Source organism: Cervus canadensis, chromosome 1 (assembly GCF_019320065.1).
Source record: "Cervus canadensis isolate Bull #8, Minnesota chromosome 1, ASM1932006v1, whole genome shotgun sequence".
Classification (NCBI taxonomy): Eukaryota; Metazoa; Chordata; class Mammalia; order Artiodactyla; family Cervidae; genus Cervus; species Cervus canadensis.
This window is the reverse complement of record NC_057386.1, coordinates 61,980,808-62,004,018: the sequence shown is the minus strand read 5'-3', so window position 1 is coordinate 62,004,018 and position 23,211 is coordinate 61,980,808. Positions and strand designations below refer to the sequence as shown.

Here is a 23,211-nt window from a genome sequence, read left to right as displayed (position 1 = left end):
TTTATCATCTATGCTGTATGGATGGAGAAGTCTTGAGACTACTGTAAGAGAAGGACTGAAACCCAGAGGCAGGAGGCATAACTCCAGAACTTTAGAACATCAGAGAGCTCCTGACTCCAAGGAACATTAATAGACAAGAGCTCAATACCAAATCTCCATATCTACATAGAAACCAAGCTCACTCAACAGCCAACAAGTTCCAGTGCAAGACAAACCATGCTAATTCTCCAGAAAAATAGTAACACAAACCTGAGCATTAAAAGACAGGCTGTCAAAGCCATGCCAAACCCATAGACATTGCCAAACTCACTGCTGGACACTTCACTGCACATTAGAGAGAAGAGATCCAGCTCCACCCACCAAAACACAGGCACAAGTTCCTCCAACCAGGCAACCTTGACAAGCCACTGCCCCAACCCCACCCACAGGGAGCAGACTCCACAATTAAAGGAACCATGACCTTCCAGCCTGAAGAAAGGGGCATCCAAAACACAGCAACCGAAAAAAAATGAAAAGGCAGAGAAATACTCGGCAGGAGAAGGAACATGATAAAAACCCACCAAATCAAACAAAAGAGGAGATAGGGAGGCTTCCTGAAAAAGAATTCAGAATAATGATAGTAAATATGATCCAAAATCTTGAAAACAATTTTAGTATATGTGCTGCCAAAGCGAGCACCAAAATCTTGAAAACAAAATGGAGTAACTGATAAATGGACTAGAGACAAGGACTGAGAAGATACAAGAAATGTTGGACTAGGAGAAATAAAGAAGAGCCAATCAATAATGACAATGCAATGACGGAGACTAAAAGCACTCAGGAGGGAACCAACAGTAGAATAACTGGGGCAGAAAAGAGGAAAAGTGAGTGGAAGATACACTGGTGGAAATAAATGAAACAGAGCAAAAAAAAAAAAAAAAGGAAATGAGGAAAACCTCAGAGACCTCTGCAACAATGTTAAGCACCTCAACATTTGAGCCATAGGTGTCCCATAAGAAGAAGACAAAAGGAAAGGGTATGAGAAAATATGTGAGGAGATAATATGCAAAAACTTCCCTAAGAAGGGGAAGGAAATAGCCACCCAAGTCCAAGAAACCCAGAGATCCAAAACAGGATAAACCCAAGGCTAAATACCCCAAGACCCATATTAATCAAACTAACAAAAATTAAACACAAAGAGAAAATATTAAAAGCAGCAAGGTTAAAGCAACAAATAACACACAAGGGGATCCCCATAAGGATAACAGCTGATCTTTCAATAGAAACTCTCCAGCCCAGAAGGGCAGGATATACTTACAATGATGAAAGAGAAAAACCAACAACCAAGTTTACTCTACCCAGCAAGGATTTCATTCAGACTCAAAGGAGAAATCGAGAGCTTTACAGACAAGCAAAACCTCATGGAATTTAGCACCACCAAACCAGCTCTTCAACAAATGCTAACGGATCTTCTCTAGACAAGAGACACAGAAATGGTTTATTAAATAGTAACAGGATCATACTTATCAATGATTACCTTAAATGTAAATGGGTTAAATGCTCCAACCAAAAGACAAAGACTGGATAAATGGATACAAAAACAAGACCCCTGTACATGTTGTCTACAAGAGATCCACCTCAAGCCTAGGGACACATAGAGACTGAAGTTGAGGAGCTGGAAAAAGACATTTCATACAAACAGAGACCAAAAGACAGCAGGAGTAGCAATACTCATATCAGATAAAATAGAGTTTGAAATAAAGACTGTGATAAAAGACAAAGAAAGACACTGCATAATGATCAAAGGATCAATCCAAGAAGAAGATATAAAAATTAAAAAAATATATATGCACCCAACATAGAAGCACCTCAATACGTAAGGCAAATGCTAACAAGTATGAAAGGGAGAACTGACATAACACAATAGTGGGGGACTTTAAGAAACCACTCACACATATGATAGATCAATTGTACAGAAAATTAAAAAGGAAACACAAGCTTTAAATGATACAGTGCACCAGTTAAACCTAATTGCTATCTACAGGGCATTTCACCCCAAAACAATGATTTCTCCTTTTTCTCAAGTGCACATGGAACATTCTACAGGATATATCACATCGTGAGCCATAAATTTAGCCTTGGTACATTTTTAAAAATGGAAATCATTTCAAGCATCTTTTCTGATCACAATGTGGTAAGATTAGATGTCAACTTCAGGGAAAAAAAACTATTAAAAATACAAACATATGGAGGCTAAATGACATGTTTCTGCATAACCAACAGATCATGGAAGAAATCCAAAGGGAAATCAAAACACACATAGAAACAAATGAAAATGAAAACACAACAACCTCAAACCTATGGGATTCAGTAAATGCAGCGCTAAGAGGGAGGTTCACAGAAATACAAGCCTACCTCAATAAACGAGGGAAACATCAAATTAACAACCTAACTTTAAACCTAAAGCAAGTAAAAAAGAAGAACAGAAGAACCCTAAAGTTAGTTGAAGGAAAGAAATCATAGAAATCAGAGAAGAAATAAATGAAAAAGAAATGGAGATTATAGCAAAGATCAACAAATCCAAACACTTGTTCTTTGAGAAGATAAATAACATAGACAAACAGCTAGACTCATCAAGAAAAAAAAAGGGAGAATAATCAAATCAATAAAATTAGAAATGAAAATCCAGAAATCACAACAGACAACACAGAAATACAAAAGATTATGAGCCTACTATGAGCAATTATATGACAATAAAATGGACAACTTGGAAGAAATGGACAAATTCTTAGAAAAGTATAACCTTTCAAAACTGAACCAGAAAGAAATAGAAAATCTTAACAGATCTATCACAAGCATGGAAACTGAAACTATAATAATAAAATCTTCCAACAAACAAAAGCCCAGGACCAGATGGCTTCACCAGTGAATGCTACCAAAGCTTTAGACAAGAGTTAACACCTATCCTTCTCAAACTCTTCCAAAAAACTGCAGAGGAAGATAAACTGCCAAACTCATTCTATGAGGCCACCATCACCCTATTACCAAAACCAGACAAAGATGCCACAAGAAAAGAAAACTACAGGACAATATCACTGATGAACATAGACGCAAAATCCTCAGTGAAATGCTAGCAAACAGAATCCAGCGACATATTAAAAAGATCATACATCATGACCAAGTGGGCTTTATCTCAGGGATGCAAGGATTCTTCAATACTCACAAATCAATCAATGTGATACACCATATTAACAAATGGAAAGATAAAACCATATTATTACCTCAATAGATGCAGAGAAAGCCTTTGACAAAATTCAACTCCCATTTATGATAAAAACTCTCCAGAAAGCAGGCATAGAAGTAACATACCTCAATATAATAAAAGCCATATATGACAAACCCACAATGAACATTATCCTTAATGGTGAAAAATTGAAAGCATTTCCTCTAAAATCAGGAACAACACAAGGGTGCCCATTCTCACCAATACTACTCAACATAGTTTTGGAAGTACTAGCTACAGAAATCAAAGAAGAAAAATAAATAAAAGGAATCCAGATTGGAAAAGAAGTAAAATTCTCACTGTATGCAGATGACATGTTCCACAACATACAAAACTATAAAAATACTACCAGAAAATTACTAGAGCTAATCAATAAATATAATAAATTTGCAGGATATAAAATTAATACACAGGAATCCCTTGCATTCCTAACAATTGCACTAACAATGAAAAAAACAAAGACAATTTAAGGAAACAATCTCATTAACCATCGCAATGTAAAAAATAAACTACCTAGGAATAAATTTACCTAAAGAAAAAAAAGACGTATATATAGAAAACTATAAGACACTGATGAAAGAAGTCAAAGATGACATAAATAGATGGAGAAATATACCATGTTCATGGATTGGAAGAATCAATACAGTGAAAATGAATATACTATCCCAAGCAATCTATAGTTTTAATGTAATCCCTATCAAGCTACCATGGGTATTTTTCACAGAAGTGGAACAAATAATTTCACAATTTGTAAGAAAACACAAAAAAACCCTCTAATAGCCAAAGCAATCATGAGAAAAATGAATGGAACTGAAGGGATCAAACTTCCTGATTTCAGACTATATTACAAAGCTACAGTCATCAAGATAGTATGTGCTGGCACAAAGACAGAAATATAGATCAATGGAACAAAATAGAAATCCCAGAGAGAAATCCATGCACCTACAGATACCTTATTTTTGACAAATGAGGCAAAAATATACAATGGAGAAAAGACAATCTCTTTAACAAGTGGTGCTGGGAAAACTGGTCAACTACAAGTAAAAGAATGAAACTAGAACACTTTCTAACACCATACACAAAAATAAACTTAAAATGGATTAAAGATCTAAATGTAAGACCAGAAACTATAAAACTCTTAGAGGAAAATATAGGCAGAACACTCCCTGTCATAAATCATAGCAAGATCCTCTATGACCCACCTCTCAGAATAATAGAAATAAAAACAAAAATAAACAAATGGGACCTAATTAAACTTAAAAGCTTTTGCACAACGAAGGAAAATATAAGCAAGGTGAAAAGGCAGCCTTCAGAATGGGAGAAAATAATAGCAAACAAAATAACTGACAAAGAATTAACCTCCACAATATATAAGCAGTTCATGCAGCTCAATACCAGAAAAACAAACAACCCAATCAAAAAATGGGCCAAAGAACTAAAGAGACATTTCTCCAAAGAAGACATACAGATGGCTAATAAACACATGAAAAGATGCTCAACATCACTCATTATTAGAGAAATGCAAATTAATACCATAATGAGGTATCATCTCACACCAGTCAGAATGGTCACCATCAAAAAGTCTACAAACAGTAAATACTGGAGAGGGTGTGGAGAAAAGGGAACCCTCTTACACTGCTGGTGGGAATGTAAACTGATACATCCACTATGGAAAATAGGGTGAAGATTCCTTAAAAAACTGGAAATAGAACTGCCATATGACCCAGCAATTCCACTGCTGGGCATACACATTGAGGACACCAGAACTGAAAGAGACACGTGCACCCCAATGTTCATCGCAGCACTGTTTACAATAGCCAGGACATGGAAGCAACCTAGATGCCCATCAGCAGACAAATGGATAAGAAAGCTGTGGTACATACACACAATGGAATATTACTCAGCTATAAAAAAGTACACATTTGAGTCAGTTATAATGAGGTGGATGAAACTGGAGCCTATTACACAAAGTGAAGTAAGCCAGAAAGAAAAACACCAATACAGTATATTACTGCATATATATGGACTATAGAAGACAGGGATGACAATCCTATATGCAAGGCAGCAAAAGAGACAAATGTAAAGAATAGACTTTTGGACTCTGTGGGAGAAGGTGAGGTTGGGATGATTTGAGAGAATAGTATTGAAACATGTACATAACCATATGCAAAACCAATCACCAGTGCAACTTCGATGCATGAAGCAGGGCACTCAAAACCAGTGCTCTGGGACAACCATGAGGCATGAGGTGGGGACAGAGGTGGGAGGTGGGTTCAGCGTTGGGGGACACATGTGCACCCATGCTGATTCAAGTTGATGTATGGCAAAAGCCACCACAACATTGTAAAATAATTATCCTCCAATTAAAATAAATAAATTAATTAAAAAAATTACTACCAAAAGGTAGGGAAAAAAACACTGATGAAAGAAATCAAAGGTGACACAAACAGATGGAGAAATATACCATGTTCTTGGTTTGGAAGACTCAATATAGTGAAAATAAATATACTTACCCAAAGCAATCTATAGATTCAATGCAATCCCTATTGATCTCCCAATGGTATTTTTCACAGAACTATAACAAATAATTTCACAATTTATATGGAACCATAAAAGACCCCAAATACCCAAAGCAATTTTGAGAAAGAATGAAATTGGAGGAGTCAACCTTCCTGATTTCAGATTATACTACAAATCTACAGTCATCAAGACAGTATAGCACTGGCACAAAGACAGAAATATAGAACAATGGAACAAAACAGAAAGTCCGGAGATAAATCCATGCACCTAGAGACACTTTATCTTTAACAAATGAGGCAAAAATATACAATGGAGAAAATAACAGTCTTTTCAACAAATGGTGCTGCAAAAACTGGTCAACTACATGTAAAAGAAAGAAACTAGAACACTTCCTAACACAATACACAAAAGTAAAATCAAAATGGATTAAATATCTAAATGTAAGATCAGAAACTATAAAACTCCTAGAGGAAAACATAGGCAGAACATTCTCCAACATACATCATAGTAAGATCCTTTATGACCCACCTCCCAGAGTAATGGAAATAAAAATAAACAAATGGGACCTAATTAAACTTAAAAGCTTTTGCACAATGAAGGAAACTATAAGGAAGGTGAAAAGACAGTCCACAGAATGGGAGAAAATAATAGCAAATGAAACAAATGACAAAGAATTAATCTCCAAAATATATAAGCAGCTCATTCAGCTCAATACCAGAAAAACAAAAAACTCAATCAAAAAGTGGGCAAAAGAACTAAATAGACATCTCTCCAAAAAACAGGCAGATGACAATAAGGCACATGAAAATATGCTCTAGATCAGTAATTATTAGAGAATTGGAAATCAAAACTACGAGGCATAACCTAATGTCAGTCAATATGGCCATCATTAAAAAGTCTAAATATATGCTGGAGAGGCTCTGGTGAAAAGGGAACCCTACGGCACTGTTGGTGGGAATGTAAATTGGTACAGCCCCTATGGAGAACAGCATGAAGATTTCTTAAAAAACCAAAAATAGATCTACCATATGATCTAGCAATCCCATTCCTGGGCATATATCCAGAGAAAATTCTAACTCAAAAAGATGTTAAGATGGTGTGGAAAACATGAAGGAATTTTTGGCCAACCAAATACATGCACCCCAGTGTGTGTGTGTGTGTGTGTGTGAATATTACTCAGCCATAAGAAATAACAAAATAGTGCCATATGCGGCAACATAGATGGGTCTAGAGGTTTTCATGTTAAGGAAAGTCAGTCAGACAGGGCTTCTCAGGTGGCACTAGTGGTAAAGAACCCACATGCCAATGCAGGAAACATTAAGAGACATGGGTTCGATCCCTGGGTTAGGAGGATTCCCTGGGGGAATGCCTGGCAACTCACTCCGATATTCTTGCTTGGAGAATCCCATGGACAGAGGAGACTGACGAGCTACAGTCCATGGGGTTGCAAAGAGTTCGACATGACTGAAGTGACTCAGCACACACACATGAGTCAGAGATATGATATCACTTAAATGTGGAATCTAAAGAATGATACAGTCAACTTATAAAAGAGAAGTAGACTCACAGACATAGAAAACAAATTTATGGTTACCAAAAGGGAAAAAGAGGAAGGAATAAATGAGGAGTTCAAGATTAACATACACACACTACTATAAATAAAATGGATTACCAACAAGGACCTATTGTATAGAACATGGAAGTATTTTCAATATCTTGTAATAACCTATAATGGAAAAGAATCTGAAAAAGAATATACATGCAAACATATGCATTTTTTGTATAAGTGAATCACTTTGTTGTATACCTGAAACTAATACAACATTGTAAATTAACTTACTTCAATTTAAAAAAAACAATAAAGAACCCCCCCCTCAAAAAAAAAAAAAAACCCAAAATATGCAGACTGCATTGTGGATTATAAAGGCATTTTAAACATTTTCCCCTTAGAGTTCCATGGGCTTTGTGGTCCCTGCATATGAGAAAATGCAACCTGTTCTTGGTCCAAAGAACAAGTATCCTTCCGCTTCCTCTGCCGTGACAAATGACAGTTGGACAGTCAGAGCTGGAGTCATCAAGAGAGGGCACCACCCTGGATGGAGCAATAAAAGAGCCCATCGAAACATGTATATTATCTAGGGTGAAACAGATCACCAGCCCAGGCTGGATGCATGAGACAAGTGCTCAGGCCTGGTGCACTGGGAAGACCCAGAGGAATCGGGAGGTGGGAGGGGGGATCGGGATGGGGAATACTTGTAAATCCATGGCTGATTCATGTCAATGTATGACAAAAACCACTACAATATTGTAAAGTAATTAGCCTCCAACTAATAAAAATAAATGGAAAAAAAAAAAAAAAGAGAGAGAGAGAAGTCACACCTGAGGTACTGCTTTGCCTCAGGCAGCCTTCATGCCCAGGGGTACTAATGTCTCTGAACCAAAGCTGACTTCAGCCAAAGTCATTTTCTTCATTGAATATATTTATGATGGCACTTTAAAAAGAATCTGTAAAAGTTCAAAGTCCAATTTAAAAGTTTCTGTGAGAGCCAGCACATAAGACTGCAAGTCAGAGGTGAGCAGCTGGGGATCCAGTACTGCCACTGACTGGCTCTGGGACGTGGGGCCAGCGCTCCGGCCGCTTCCTACTGGCCTGATGACTCTTAAGGTGTCTGTAAGCTCCAGTACCACTGTACCTCATTATTCAACCACACGAGTGAGTTAACACGAGAGTTTATCATGCTCTTTCCCCAACCAAGTGCTCACATTTCTAAACTTCTCCATCAGAAAAATATTTTTCCATATGTCAGTTTCATCATGTCATGAGTTAAGTCAGAGGGGGAAAATGGTTTTTTTCTGTATTGCCTAATACTATTTCTAATATTGTAGTTGATTAAAAAATTAATTGGATAACTAGATTTTTTTTAACTGAAAATGGGAAACCAAGGGTCAGATGATCAGCATAGCACTATTGTTATTGACAGATGATGTTACAGAAAGACAAGTTATTAGCATTGCATAGTCTGATGTTTATTACAGTTTTTCTATACTAGGAAGGTTACATCAAATTAATTTGGTGACTCTGGCATAATATTTCCTCCATTCTTTTTTTAAATTATTTTAATTTTTAAAATTGAGGTACAATTGACATAACACTATGCTAGTTTCAAGTGTACAACATAATGACTCAATATTTGCATATAATGCAACATGATCACCACAATATGTCTAATTAATATCTACCACTATTTATAGTTACAACTTTTTCTTTGTGATGAGCACTTTTACTATCTGCTTATAGCAACTTTTAAATATTCGATACAGTATTATTGACTAGGTGTCATGTTGTACATTACATAATACACTTGCTTGAATTCATTATTTTATAATTGGAAGTTTGTACCTTTTGACCTCCTTTACCCTTTGGCCCTCATTTCACTTTCTGCCTCTGGGAACCACTAATCTGTTCTCTGTATCTGTGAGCTTCTTTTCCTTTCTTTCTCTCATTTCTTCTTTCTTCCATTTCCCATCCCTACATTCCTCTCTCCCTCTCTTTCTTCTTTCTTTCCATATATAAGTGAGATCATCAGATATTTGCCCTTTATGCTTGACTTACTCAGCCTAATGCCCTAAGATTCCAACCATGTTGTCACAAATGGGAATATTTCATTCTTTTCTTATGCTCGAGTAATATTCCATTGTATGAATGCATGTGCATTTATGTATGTATGTATATATTTGCCACATTTTCTTTATCCATTCATCCACTGATGTGTGTGTCTCCAGGCCTTAGCTATGGGTTTATTCTCCATGTAGAGCATTAATCTATGTAGGAAGATCCAAAAGATCTGCTGCCTTGAAAAGACAAGTTGTTAATCATGGGAGGTACACTGACTGGATTTAAAGATGGTGTGGTATAACCTATCACCCAAACTAAAGAACACACTATTCTACTTTATAATCGTCCTGGTACTGACATTCACATCCCAGAGTCATGAAAAATTCAAATTAAACTGTCAGGCACAAAGGAGCAAATCTGGGTGAGAAAGTAAGGGTCAGAGAATTGAATGAAACGCATTTACTCTAAGTATTGGAAAAGCTCCTATACTTCTGAAAGGGTTTTGAGAGATCATATAGATTGGAGGGTCACCAAATTAAAGGAGGTTCTCTAGCTCCCATGCTGTGTTCATTAATTCCATAAATATGCAAGTAGTTGCCTTTTTTTTGGTGGATCTGTGCCATCACTGCCAGGTATGGTTAAAGGAGGCTCCAACAAACGGAAAACAAAGCAGACCACTGCCCAATGCTCTTTCATATACAACTGTTCACTTCTTTCCTTCTTTTCCTTCTTTATTAGGACCAAGTTGGATTTTAAACATTTATAAGGACTTCTCATGCCTTTTTCTTTCCCTTTTGAGGTTTTGTATTTTATAGAAGGTATATGAAGATAATTTAATCCAAAAAGCTTGCATTTAATATGGGGAAAAACACATTTACATAGTAATCCAGATCACTTTATCTAATTGTATTTTGTATACCCCTTCCAATTTTTTATTCTAACTTTTCCTTTGCATCTTCCACAATATTATTTATCTTTTTGGCATTTACTGAGCTCCCTTTCTACTTTCTCCCTCACCAATAAGTATCTTTCAACTTCGGCTTCTTTTCACTCAAAAACACCTATACACAGTTTATCTTCCTATTTATTTGGATCACATTTCCCATAAATTTGCAAATAAACTTCTAACAAAGCCTAACTTGGGATCTATTTCTGAAAAATAATTCAAGTTGGCGTAAGTGTTTTAGATTCTCTTTTCTAGGAGCCTTGAGAAACAAAGCTAAAGGCCATTCCTTCAATTTTACTTGAAGAGAATACAGTTTTAATAGCTTTTGATAAATATATAGGCTATGGGTAATAAAAGATTTGGGCTTCCCCAATGGTTCAGCACATCCCCTGGAGAAGGAAATGTCAACCCACTCCAGTATTCTTGACTGAGAAATCTCACAGACAGAGGAGCCTGGCAGGCTACAGTCCACAGGGTCTCAAGAGTCTGACATGACTTAGAGACTACACCACCACCACCACCACTGATAACTCAGCAGATGAAGAATCTGCCTGCAAGGCAGGAGTTGCAGGAGACATGGGTTCAGTGCCTGGGTTGGGAAGATCCCCTGGAAGAGGGCATGGCAACCCACTCCAGTATTCTTGCTGAGAAAATCCCATGGACAGAAGGGTCTGGCCTCATGGGGTTGTGAAGAGTCGGACATGAACTGAAGTGATTGAGTACACTGAGCAATAAAAGATTCAGAAGAAATCTGACCAAAAGGACATGTAATGTTAGCATCAGAGGGGTCTTAAAATAACACTGTCTTATCTAAAGCAAGCATCTTTGGCCTGACTCTAATGCCTATTGAGGAACTTTTCCTTATTTGGTTTCCTTTATATTTGTAGGAAAAAAAAAGGAAAAAAGAAAACTGGAAATGTAAAACAATTCTTCAGTCTACTTCCAAGAATGTCTTGTGCAGCTCACAAGATAACATCTCCACTTTAGTGACAGTGAAGGATCCTTCAGCAACTCCTTTAAAAATGATTAAACTTGTCAGACTAATATGTCTAACACAATTTTAGTTTAACTTTGAAAATATGTATTTAGAATGTGTATTACAATGAATTGCTTGGGATTGAGGAGGCACCAACATGAAAATTAAGAATGTGAGTAATCTTTTTTTCAGAGAGATAAATGAGTAGCTACAAATAGTAATCAATATAAGAGAATAATTATCATCCTTGTGGTTCCCAAAGTAGAGAAATGCATTAGAAAAAAAAAACCTTAAGTATCAATAGGAATGGTCTATCAGTCTAGGTTTTCTGTACTTTGAATGCATGCAGCCTTCATAAATGAGACTGGTGTTCACTGCCTGAAGGGTAGGGAGTTTAGGGAAGAGTATTTGTTGAGCATCTAGTATGCACTGGGTATTATGGCACTTGTTTCTGCACACATTTTGAGACAGTAAAACATACTGGCTTTGTCTGCAGGTTTCAAACTGGGGCCACTTACTTGCTAAACGACCGTAAACTACTTAAGCTCTGTGTGTCTCATTTTCTCCATCTGAAACAGAGGGCTGCAGGGAGCTAGCATGTTTGCCAAAGTTACTTGGAGAAATAAATGAACTAACATATGAAAATCCCTTAAAGTTGTTTCTGGCACACAGTAAGTGCTCATTATTTGTTAACATAATCATTTAGACACCCTATCCCATTTTAAACTGGGGCTCAGAGAAGTTACTCATCCAAGGTATCATAATCATAAAATGATGACACAGGGAGTTGAGCCCGAATCTGTATGATTCTAAAGTTCTTGCTCATTCTTTACTGTTGGAATATGTTAATACATATATTAAATGTACATATCTGTTTACATATACATATGCACACACTTAACAACTAAGAAAACTTAAGACATTCGTTAGGCCTCCAACATATGGAGATGATAAACAAACTGAAATCACTAGTTAGTGTAGAAGAAGCATCATGTGTTTGGAAATTAGGGGGCTGTGTTACTGTGTAACTCAGTAGATTATTCTGGGCACCAGTTTTCCTTTGTTAAAGGATAAACTACACGATCTAGGATCTTTCTGGTTCTAATATTCTTTGAATCTCTTTGGGAGTTGGTTCCTAAAGCCATCTTTTTCTTTTTTTGTCTGCCATATAAACCCAAGCTCTATCTTTAAAGGAGGCAAAATTCAGTATAATGTGTGCAGAACGCCACACAACTGTATCCGTGAAAAGCTGGTTTTACACAAGCATACAACCTGGCGCATCAGCTCGGCCACCGTCAAATCACTTTCCAAACTGATCAGCGGTAGGTTACTAGGTCTCCGATTCAGCCCATTTTCTTGTGCACTTAAACCATTCAAACTTTGTGAGTCTATTGCAAATCTGCCTTATATTTCCCCAACCCGTCCCCAAGTCCTTATTTAAAGAGGTCCATGGACAGAGGTTCCTCGTGGGTCACAAAGAGTCCGACACGACTGAAGTGACTTAGTGCGTACGTTCACATACACAACACACACACACACACACACTATATATATATATATATATATATATATATATATATATATATATATATATATACACGTGTTGGGTCAGACTAGCAGCTAAAGACTTGAAAACTCATAAAACTTTTCCAATACATCCACATTCTTCCCAAGTGAAAGTTGTAAGGACGTTCAGGTCACAGCCCTTGCTTTATAAACATCTCAACAAAACACGCACTACTTTTTTTTTTTTTTTGGTATCAATCTCTGCCCACCTGCCGGGATGGCTGGCTCTTCTCGCTCTAATTGGCTAAAGGGTCAGTCACTCCAAGCATTACCCTCCCCCCCCCCCCCTCCGGCCCGAGAACTTCCTTCCGAGGACCTTAAACCTCGGTCCAGGAACCCCGCCCTCCTTCCCGGGGCTGGTCGCTGATTGGTCGAGACGTCCCTCCACGTGCGCTGCCTAGGCCACCGCGCAGCGCCCGTCGGGAGCCCAGTTTGGGCTCGAGGACCGCGCGAGCTGCTCCTCGTGGACTGCCCTCCCACTTGCGGCGAGCCCCGCCCTCCACCCTCGCTCCGACCCACTGGTCCCCGAAACGGTGGCGGCGGTTTGTGGTCGTTGGTTCCACGGATTTAGGACCAATATTTGAAGACTTGAAGGGGTGAGGAGAGGATGGGGGCCGCGGGGTCACTGCCAAACCGCCTGTAACGGCCGGAGACCGTGCCTCCTGGCCGCAGAAAGCCCCGTCCAGCTCCCCGTCTCGGCAGCCGCGCCGCTGGGACCCGCGCTCGGCTGCAGGCGGCGTCTGCGGGCTGCGCCGTCCCCCGTCCCCGTCTCGTGGAGCGGCAGGGACGGGGAGCGGCAGGAGGACAGGTGCCCTCGGCCGGGCTCCCAGCCCCAGGGCGTCTTCTGCGCTGCTGCATCCGCGGTTGCCGCCGGCGCCCACTGCCCGTCGGGGCGTCGGCGCCCCTCGGCGGCGCCTTCCGCCCGCGGCGCCCGGCCCTCTCCCCGCCTTATTTCCGCTCTATGCCGCCCCCTTCCGGCCGTCCCCACCTGCTGCCCTCCATGTTCTCCTAACACTCTCTTTCCGTCGACCGCCGCGGGTCCACGCCGCCTGCCGCGTCCGTGCGGCCGTTGTCGGGCCCGCGCGTCCCCTCTGGAGGCTCTGGGACAGCGCCCCGGGTGTCCGACTCTGCTGGGTGAGATTTGGCAATGACGTCGTCCTTCACTTCGTTGAAACGGGGATGAGCCTCGAGCTCTCCCTCTGCCCTGGGCTCCCTTCCCGTACCTGCCCGAGGGCTCGCGTGTGTCGGGTGTTGACAGCGGAGGGCTGTGGGTGGAGGGGACCGTAATTGACCCCTCTCCCCGAGACTCGCAGTGTGCGGCCATGGACGGAGTGCGGGCGGGAGTACACGCAGGGTACCATCTTGTTTCCTGATGCCAAATGGTTTTCCTTACTAAGTTTAAAAATAGTTTCTTTGGGGTACTGAAAAGACCTCTGAATCTGGAGTCGGGAGAATTTAGATTTCATCCCGGCATTGATATTGAGTCTGAAATCCTTGTGAAACTGCTTTGTTTATCTGGACACTCTTGCCTCATATGTGAATTTAGTTTATCTAATGTTGACGTTTCTTTAAGCTCTCTCTTTACACTCTAAAGCTTTTATCGTGTATGGCGATTCTAACACGGGCCAATATCAGACGGGACATCAGCAGGTGCTTTTCAAAAGACGTGGTTTCTTTTACGGATCTGCCGCTTTGTGTTTGAGGATTGCTGTAGAACCAGGAAGCAGCATACATTGCGTGTATAGGTGGGCTAACGTAAATAGCATTCGCATGTTGATAGAATTTTGTTTCTTTAAGGATGTAATTTTCTTTCAAGAATCTTCAGGAGTTGGACAGACTTCCATTTAGAGCCTCTCAGGATTAAACTTCACCATGGGCTCTAATGATAGACTTCTTTCCAGAGTACACATTTAAAACATTGTTTGAAAATTAGCTTGTTTGCAATTACGTACCATTATAGACATAAAGGGACTAAGCTGGTGCCTCAGACAGTAAAGAATCCGCCTGCCGTGCGGGAGACCTGGGTTCGATCCTTGGGTTGGGAAGATCCCCTGGAGAAGGGAAAGGTTACCCACTCCAGTATTCTGGCCTGGAGAATTCCATGGACTGGATAGTGTACGAGGTCAGGAAGCGTCGGACAGGACTGAACGACTTTCACTTGCATAGACATAAAGATTACTACTGGTGCTGTAATTATTAAATGTAAGCAGTGCTGTAATTAGCACTGTTTTGATTGCTAATTTTGACTTAAGATTGAGTATTCAACTTGAACATTATTGTCTAAGATTATAATACTTGAAATATGAATGTGAAATGTGAAGTATGAGTTTTATTGAAATATAAGATGTAGCCTTACTGAATATATGATGAGGTAAAAATTGTCAGGCATACAAGCGTATGCCCAATTTGTGGACCGAAATTAAGGTTTATATTTTTAGTGGTGTCATGTTTGTTGTTAGGAAACTTAGACATGCTGATTTAAGGAGGATTTGGTGTAAAATCTGACCAGATATGCATATTAATGCCGTGGTTTTTATTTTGTTTTATTACCTCATGGTTGGTGAGGAAAGATGACCAAAATCTGTTCAAATTATGACAGGTTTCACATGACATTGATTATAGAAGACCTTATATAAGTAATGGTAATGCATAATTTTGTAGCAGCACACAAGAATTTTGGTTCTATTGTAGATAGCTTTATCCTGAGTTCAAAGAGCATATAACACTTCCTATTCAAAGCACTATTTTAGACATTTATTATTATTAGTTCCAGTTATTTTTAAAGTAGTTCATTTAAAAAAAAAGTAGTTCAATTTTTAAGTGTTTTCTGAATTTAAATCTGCAGTCCACAGTATTACTAGAAGTTGTGAAACACCTAGTACTAAAACTTTTTATACATAGATATATTTAAGTTAGGAGTAAAATGTAGGAATAAAAATACAGAAATAAAAATGTGCTCTCATCTTTAAAAAAAGTGATTTAAAGTGGAAGGTAATGGGTCCATAACACACTTTTATTTCGAAATAACCTTAGACTTACACATCCATACATTTTCGATTATCCTTCTCATTTTTCCAACCTTATTGCTGTAGTGCAGTCTGTCGCTAAAATGAGTTGTCACTAAAAAATCTGTTGACCTGCTAGCCATGTACCACAGTCAATAACAACTGAACTAACAAGTCAGAAATTTAATGTCATGTAATTTAAGGGATACCTTAAAGCGCTAATATGCTTTTTATAAGTTCATTTTGATACTTTTAAAATTAATATTTTTTCACTGTTAAATTTAGGTTTTAAAAATCAAAATAAAATTTATAAAATGTTCATTTTCACAACTTCATAAATTTCTACGTAATTGATAAGTTGAAGTTTCAATTTAAGTATAGCTTGAACACAACTGACCTTCTTTTAGATGATTTTCACTTATATTTTGTTAAAATAGTGCTTCTTATTTTTCATTAATATATTTTCTATTTTGAAAGTAGGAGTTTGAAACTTGAAATTTTTGTCATTAAGATGCTTAACACTAATGAAGATATAGTTAACCGTTTCAGACTAAAGACTTGATTCAGATTGCTGCTTGAATATCTATCCTGTGATTGGCTAACTATCTTGGTCCTTCTACTATAGTGGATTTTTTTTTCCTTTTTTTCTTCTTTTACTTTAAAATAGAGATGGAGAGAAATCTTTGAAAGTCCAAAATTTGGGAAAGAAGACTTATCTATGCCAGCTAGAGTCCACATAGGGTGCAACAGCTTTTAATCTGCCCTTCCCACTTTTCATTTTTATAAACACTGTGTTCCATTCTCCTGTTCAGGACCCTCTTCCTTTCCTCGATTATCTGGGTCAACAGGGGAAGGAGAACCCTTGTGAAATACGTAGCACTGTGGATCCACAGCTGAGAGTGCCAGAGGACTGACTGAGTCTTGGAAGCTTCAATTGATAAAATCAGCTTTGTCATAATGTATAGGACTGCTGTGCCTCTTTGGAGTTTTGGTAATTCTCAGATTCTGGAACATTTTGAAATGAGTATAAAAATACTGTATGCCTGCTTTAGATTTGATTTATGATTCCCTGGTTGAGGGTCTTGAATTCTGGCTCTTTTGTAAACATATTTTGGCTAAATAAAGTATGGTCTTCATGTTAGATATTTTTCAGCTTTCTTAAATGTGAATTAGATATATGCGTATGTTACTTTTGTTTGGGAGACTTTAAGAAAACATACTCTTTTTTAAAAAAGAATGGGATTGGTGACTCTCCAGTATATCTTATACTTCTGCAATTTCAAGTTTTTGTATTTTGATTGCGATTCCTTAAAATGTACCAAATATAGCATACATTTTTACTATCTCTTTAGAAAAAACATCTTTAATGTGGGGTCTGGCCTATTATTTAAGCATGGGACTCTAGATAATATCTTTAAAAATACAGCTTCAGTGACATGGGCTAACTCAAGATATATATCTATAAAGTAATTGGGAGGGTAGCGTGGGTTGCAGAAGTCAGTCATTTGGAGCAGGCTGTGCATTACAGTTAAAAAAAAAAAGTCCAGAACTGTTTTGGATAAAATGGAAGCAGAATCTATATTTATCTGTTGTGCTTGTAGGCAGTAAATTTCATGTGTAAGGTAACGTATTAAACTAGAGTCTCTCTTTCCTCATCCTTTTTCTTGCAGCATGTTTAAAACATGGAAATCTCACACTTTCCTTTTCTCTACATTGTGTCAACATGATGTCATTAGTGTAGTGGGCCAGTATGATGTCTTGTGGAATGTTTAGTCTGTTAAGGCCCCTCAAGAATAAATGATGGGCTTCCCTGGTGGCTCTGACGGTAAAGCACCCCCCTGCAATGTGGGAGACCTGGGTTCAATCCCTGGGTTGGGAAGATCCCCTGGATGAAGGCATGGAGAACCAACCAATTCTCTGGTATTCTTGATTGGAGAATTCCATGGACAGAGGAGCCTGGCAGGCTGTAGTCCATGGGGTCGCAAAGAGTCAGACAGGACTGAGCAACTAAGTACAGAGAATAAATGATGGAAGAGAGCCAGAGTTTGTTAATCTCTTAGCGTTTGAGGGTTTGGGTCCCAGGACTTTTTAGTTCTAGTTTTATGATCTTAAGCAAGTTTCTTCACCTTATTTACTCTTAATTTTCCAGTGTGTAAAATTTGAGGGATTTAAGGTCCACTTGCAATTCTGATATTTTCTTACTGCAAAGTCTGCAGTGATGGTATAATGGCAAAACCTAGAATAAAAGTCTTAAATGGAGAAATGTAGCTATATCATTTAAAATGCTCTTAATTTTAAAGGAATGATAGTAGAAAAAATTGTGTTTATTCAAAGACAAAAGGCTAGTTAGCAAATCTTTAATGATTCTGATTGTCAAAGAGTAGCATCTCTTTTCTAAGAATCTGTTAATAATAGTTTATTGGATTTTATATCACATTAATAAAATATATTCCTAAAGTATAGTGTAAGATACACAGCTGGATGTACAGACTTAAGACTTTTCCTTGGATAAGGCTTTTTTTCTAATTCTGCCAGTTAATATATGAGGCCAGTAAATTAGAAGAATCTGAAAATCATATAAAGAGAAATGAGACATTACCAGCCATGGTGAAATGAACATGGAAGGAGGAATTGAAGAAAAGCTGAACAGCTTTTTACCTTTTCTGGAAATGGGCCTTTGCATAGTGGCTGTATTATTTAAAACAAGAATTTTTTAGGCTATCAATTATACCTGTTCTTCAAGTGTAAATACATTTTTAAAATGAATTGTCAGTACCTAAATAATATTAATGAGTAGATACTCTATTTTATTATAAAGATGACAAAATGTTTTATTCTGAATCAAAGATGAACAAGGATGACTACTTAAACCAGTATTGAATTCTGTTACTATCACTAGTCAGACTTGGGCAGATTTAAGTTGTTTTTTGATTATATTTGGAAAGATAACTGTTAATTAAACTTGAAAATATGTGAAAGTTGTGTCCTGGAAGAGGAGAATAAGTTAAGTCATTTCATGGATGGGGCACAAGTTGATAAAAGGTTAGAGAGGAGGGTTGGAGGAACTGGTGAGTTGAACCTAAGAAGACGAAATTCATCATGAGTCTAAAATTGGTTACTTGTTAGAGGCTAAAGCAGATGTAAGTTTTTTGTTTTTTTGGCAGTTTGCTTAATTTGAACTGTCAGTATTATGCAGTTGTGTCAGACACTGATGTCTTTCTTTGTACTGGTGGCCTTTTCAGTTTCAAAGGAAAGAGGTTAGTGAGGAAGCATGAAACTATCATAGAAGAAGCAGTTCATACACTCATTTTCCAAATGGCTCTATAGAAAGCTGATTACCAAGGAAAGTTAGGATATCATATTGAAATGTTTGGGAAACACAGAGTTAAAGCAGAAAGATTTGTTTTTAATTAAAATTTTCTTGGCCTTAAATATGCTGCTGTTCATTGTGATGCTCCTAAGAGGGAGTTATAGTGATTCCCAGGTGTATTTAGGCATAAAACACATTTTTGAGGCCTGGAATGATCATTTTAGGAATATCATTTTAGAAAATGTTGGATTAAAGAAACTGAATCCGCCTGTGATGTAGAAGACGCGGGTTCAATCCCTGGGTCGGGAAGATCCCTTGGAGAAGGGCATGGTAACCCACTTCAGCATGTCTGGAGAAGTCCATGGACAGAGGAGCCTGGTGGGCTATAGTCCATGGGGTCACAAAGAGTAGGACATGACTGAAGCAGTTTAGCATGCATGCACAATGATGTTTAGCCTGGAGAAGGAGAGAATCGTTTTTCAAATGCAGTTATATGAAAGGGGCATGTTCAGTTTGGCCAGAAGGATAAAGTCAGAACCTGTAGCTGAAAGTTACAAGGAAAAAGATAATGATTCATTAAAAAGACCTTTATTAAAGAATTAGCCTAAGTTATGTTGTTGTAAGGATTCAAAAATAAGTTGGGTGACTGCTTTGCAGCAAAATTGGTTGAATTAAATTATTTTAAGATCTCTAATTAAAGTTTGAAGTTATTTTATTAGGAGTTTTCCAAAAAGTTTCCATTGATGGATTTTTTCCCCCTCTAAGTTTATATAGTATTTTTTAAAAATCATGCTGTAGTTTTAATTGATTTGTTATTGTAAACATTTAAAAAAAAACTGTTATTGTGAAAAAAAAGTCTGGATTCAGGTTATATGATCTCAGGTAAATTATGTTACTTTCTGTACATCTCAGATTTTTAAGTAAGTAAAATGAGGGTAATATAAACTACGGGTTTAGGAGTCTCATATTTAGGCAGACAGGTCTCTAATTTGCATATCTACCCTACCAGGCACTATCAATTTAAAGGCACTATGACTTGTACCTCTCTTATTCTCAGCCTATTTATTTTTAAAATGGAAAATAATATCTTAGAGGGTAAGTACTAAATGAGATAATGTGTGTAACATGCCTGTCGTCATGCAGAATATAAATGTGCTAAATAAATGAATGCAGAAATAAGTGTACAGTGGAATTTCAGAAATTAGTAAAGGTAAAAGTGTAAAGTGATCTGTCAAAGATCTGTTGACTGAGAACTAGAACCTTCGCCCCTTATGTTTACTTAAACCACAGTGTATCTTCCTTCCTGTCTCTTCCTTTGAGCAGCAAGCTAGTGAATGTGCCAGGGAATGTACACTGTGGTGGGGATTTGGGAATAAAAGACCAGACCCTGCTTAAGATCTGTCAGGGGTTGGGGGATGAGGGGGCAGCAGGGACTGACAGTCCAGCACTGGGAGATGGTAGCAGTACAAAAGGATACAGTATCTAATTTAGCATTGGGAAAGGAGGGTAGAAGATGGTTTGTTTGTGTTTGTTTGTTTGGAAAATATTAAGCATGGGAAAGACAGAGAAAGCAAGGGGGACTGTGGAGCAGCCTATGCAAAGGCCCGTGTATGAGAACATGGTACATTTACGAAATTGCAACTGGATAAATTTTGTTGTTGACATACAAGAAGTGAAGTTTGAGAGAGAGGCTGGGCAGGTTAGGAAAGGACCTTTATGACTCTTTTAAAAGAGAGTTTAGATTTTATCTTTAAAGAACAGTGGAAAATCCCTGAAATGACCTTTTGCTTTTAGTAAAAGTAGCATATGCTCTTGATAGTCATAGAAAAGTGACAAGTTAAGGTCCCTTAACTCTTAGTTCCTACTTACCAATGATAACTACTGTTAAAGTTCCTTGTAAATTTTTCCAAATTGTATGTCTTTAATTTTTGTATTCACAAGCATCTGTGAGTGTATACATATATATCTTTAAACAAAACACGTGGTTGATACATAGTCAATGCGTTGTTTTCCAGCTTATTCTCATGTGATATTTCTTGAATATTTTGCCATATCAGCACACACAAATCTTAAGAAATTCTTTAATAGCTGCTTAACATTCCTTTATGTAGTTATACCATAATTTTAAAATCAGTCCTCTATTGGTAGACAACTAAATATTTTTTAGACTTTTTATTTTGAACACAGTGTTTCAGTGAACATGCTTGTGTGTATATCTTTATACACTTGTACAACTATATCTGTAGGTTAATTTCTTAGTAATTACTGAGTATATATACATTTTAGAATTTAATAAGATTACCATATTTTCCTAAAAAAATCATTCTAATTTAATGCCAGAGTATATGAAGTCATGTTAAGGATTTTTTTTTTTTTACTTTTCTGTTAGCATCTTCATCCAACAAATAATTACTAAGTACCTACTGTGTACCAAGCACTGTGTTGGATAATAGGGAAAGTGTTCAAGGCAGATAGGAATGTCTGCTTTTATGCATCTCAGAGTTTAAGCCACAGATTATCTGCAGGTATTTTGTTTGGTTTCTATAGTTTTTGTTATTATTTTTATAATTGAATTAATTTCCAGGGTTTTCTTTTCTTTTTTTATTTTTGACCCTGCAGCATTTTGTTTTCAAGGAACCATGAACCTCTTGTAGAGATAATGATCTCCAAAATGCAGACTTAAAACATAGAAGGAAGCTGACTGCATGATGATGCTATTACTCTTTCCTGGATTGTAGGTCCTTTTAAAAAGGCAGAGTCTATGCTTGAACTCCCTTTGTATTAAATTTTGGAAGGATTATGAAAAGTCACCTAGTCCCGCAATGCCCCCTTTGGTTGAATCTCCAGCATGTCCAGCCTGTGTTTGAATACTTGAGTTAGGCAGGAAGACACCTTCTGGTCAGCCCTTTCTCACTGTGCAGTTCTCTCTGCTCGGCAGAAAGTCACACTGAGTTACTCTGTCTTCTGCTGTCCACCTGAGTGGTGGTCCTGCCCCTCAGGGTCATCCACATGACTAAAAATCCAGAAAAATGACTTAGTCATAGAAAACATTCAGTAAATGTGTAGAAACTTGAACTGAATTGTGGGAGTTTGACTCATTAATTTTTTGAGTTGGAATTTGGATAACATATACCCTAGATTAAGTTTGAACATAATATTCTACCAGATTACATTTTCATCATGCCATTCTTATGCTGTATTTGTACATGTAAATGGATGACATTTATGTAGTTTTTATAGTTTTAATATAATAATGCAGCTCCTTGACTCAAATTTTAAGAATTCAGAGATTTTACATATGAAATCTGCATATTTCTGGCTTCTCCTGAAACCTTGGAAAATTTAGTGTAACTGGGCAAACTGGGGATTTCCTCACAGTAACAGTTTGCTGGAATTGAGTATCCACTGCCTTTTTCCAGTATCTTCCTTGTTAAACACAGTCCATGGCACTTGCCAGAATCCTGTGGTTTTGCCTTTTGTTTTCACTCATATAACATTCCTTGCCATGGCCTTATGGGCATTTAAGTTGGTCATTTAGTGGATATTCAAACTTAACAGGCCCAGAACTGAACTCTGCTCTTACCCCTAAGTATAAGTTCTAAGTTCTATCTCAGCCTTCTTTACTTCCTTGCTTCTTGTTGCTCAGGTCAAAACTTTGGTGTTATCCTTGACATCTCTGTTTATCTCATTCATATCCGATCTGTCAGAAAACTATTGGATGTACTTTCAAATTATATCTCACATCGGAGACTCCCCTCCACCTCTACCTTTCTGGTCCATGGCACCATCATCTCTCACCTGAATTTTAGTCTTGGTGTTTGTTGGTCTCGTTGCTTCCACCTTTGCCCTTCTACAGACTTCACAATATAACAGGCAAATAATCCTTTTAAAATGAAGGATCGTATTACCCTTGTGCTCAGAATCTCCAGTGGCTCCACCGCTGAGGACCTTTAGCACCTGACTTAGAAGATTGGTGTGATGTGGCAGCTTGTTACCTTGCTGACTTCATC

The 23,211-nt window shown here is 37.8% G+C and overlaps 1 protein-coding gene across 4 annotated transcripts in view; it reads left to right on the top strand.

The window, feature by feature from the left end:
- The first annotated feature begins 13,346 nt into the window (after positions 1–13,346).
- RBM46 (RNA binding motif protein 46) overlaps positions 13,347–23,211 on the top strand; it is a 51,638-nt gene continuing 41,773 nt past the window's right edge. For 2 of the 4 annotated variants that reach the window (XM_043486838.1, XM_043487041.1), the window contains exons 1-2: positions 14,006–14,020; positions 16,704–16,882. In XM_043486838.1, coding sequence (XP_043342773.1) covers positions 16,849–16,882 — 34 coding nt within the window. In that variant the 5' untranslated portion in view covers positions 14,006–14,020; positions 16,704–16,848. Of the gene's footprint in view, positions 13,483–13,884; positions 14,021–16,703; positions 16,883–23,211 lie in introns of those variants that run through there. The other 2 variants (XM_043486970.1, XM_043486912.1) reach the window with 2 other exon arrangements.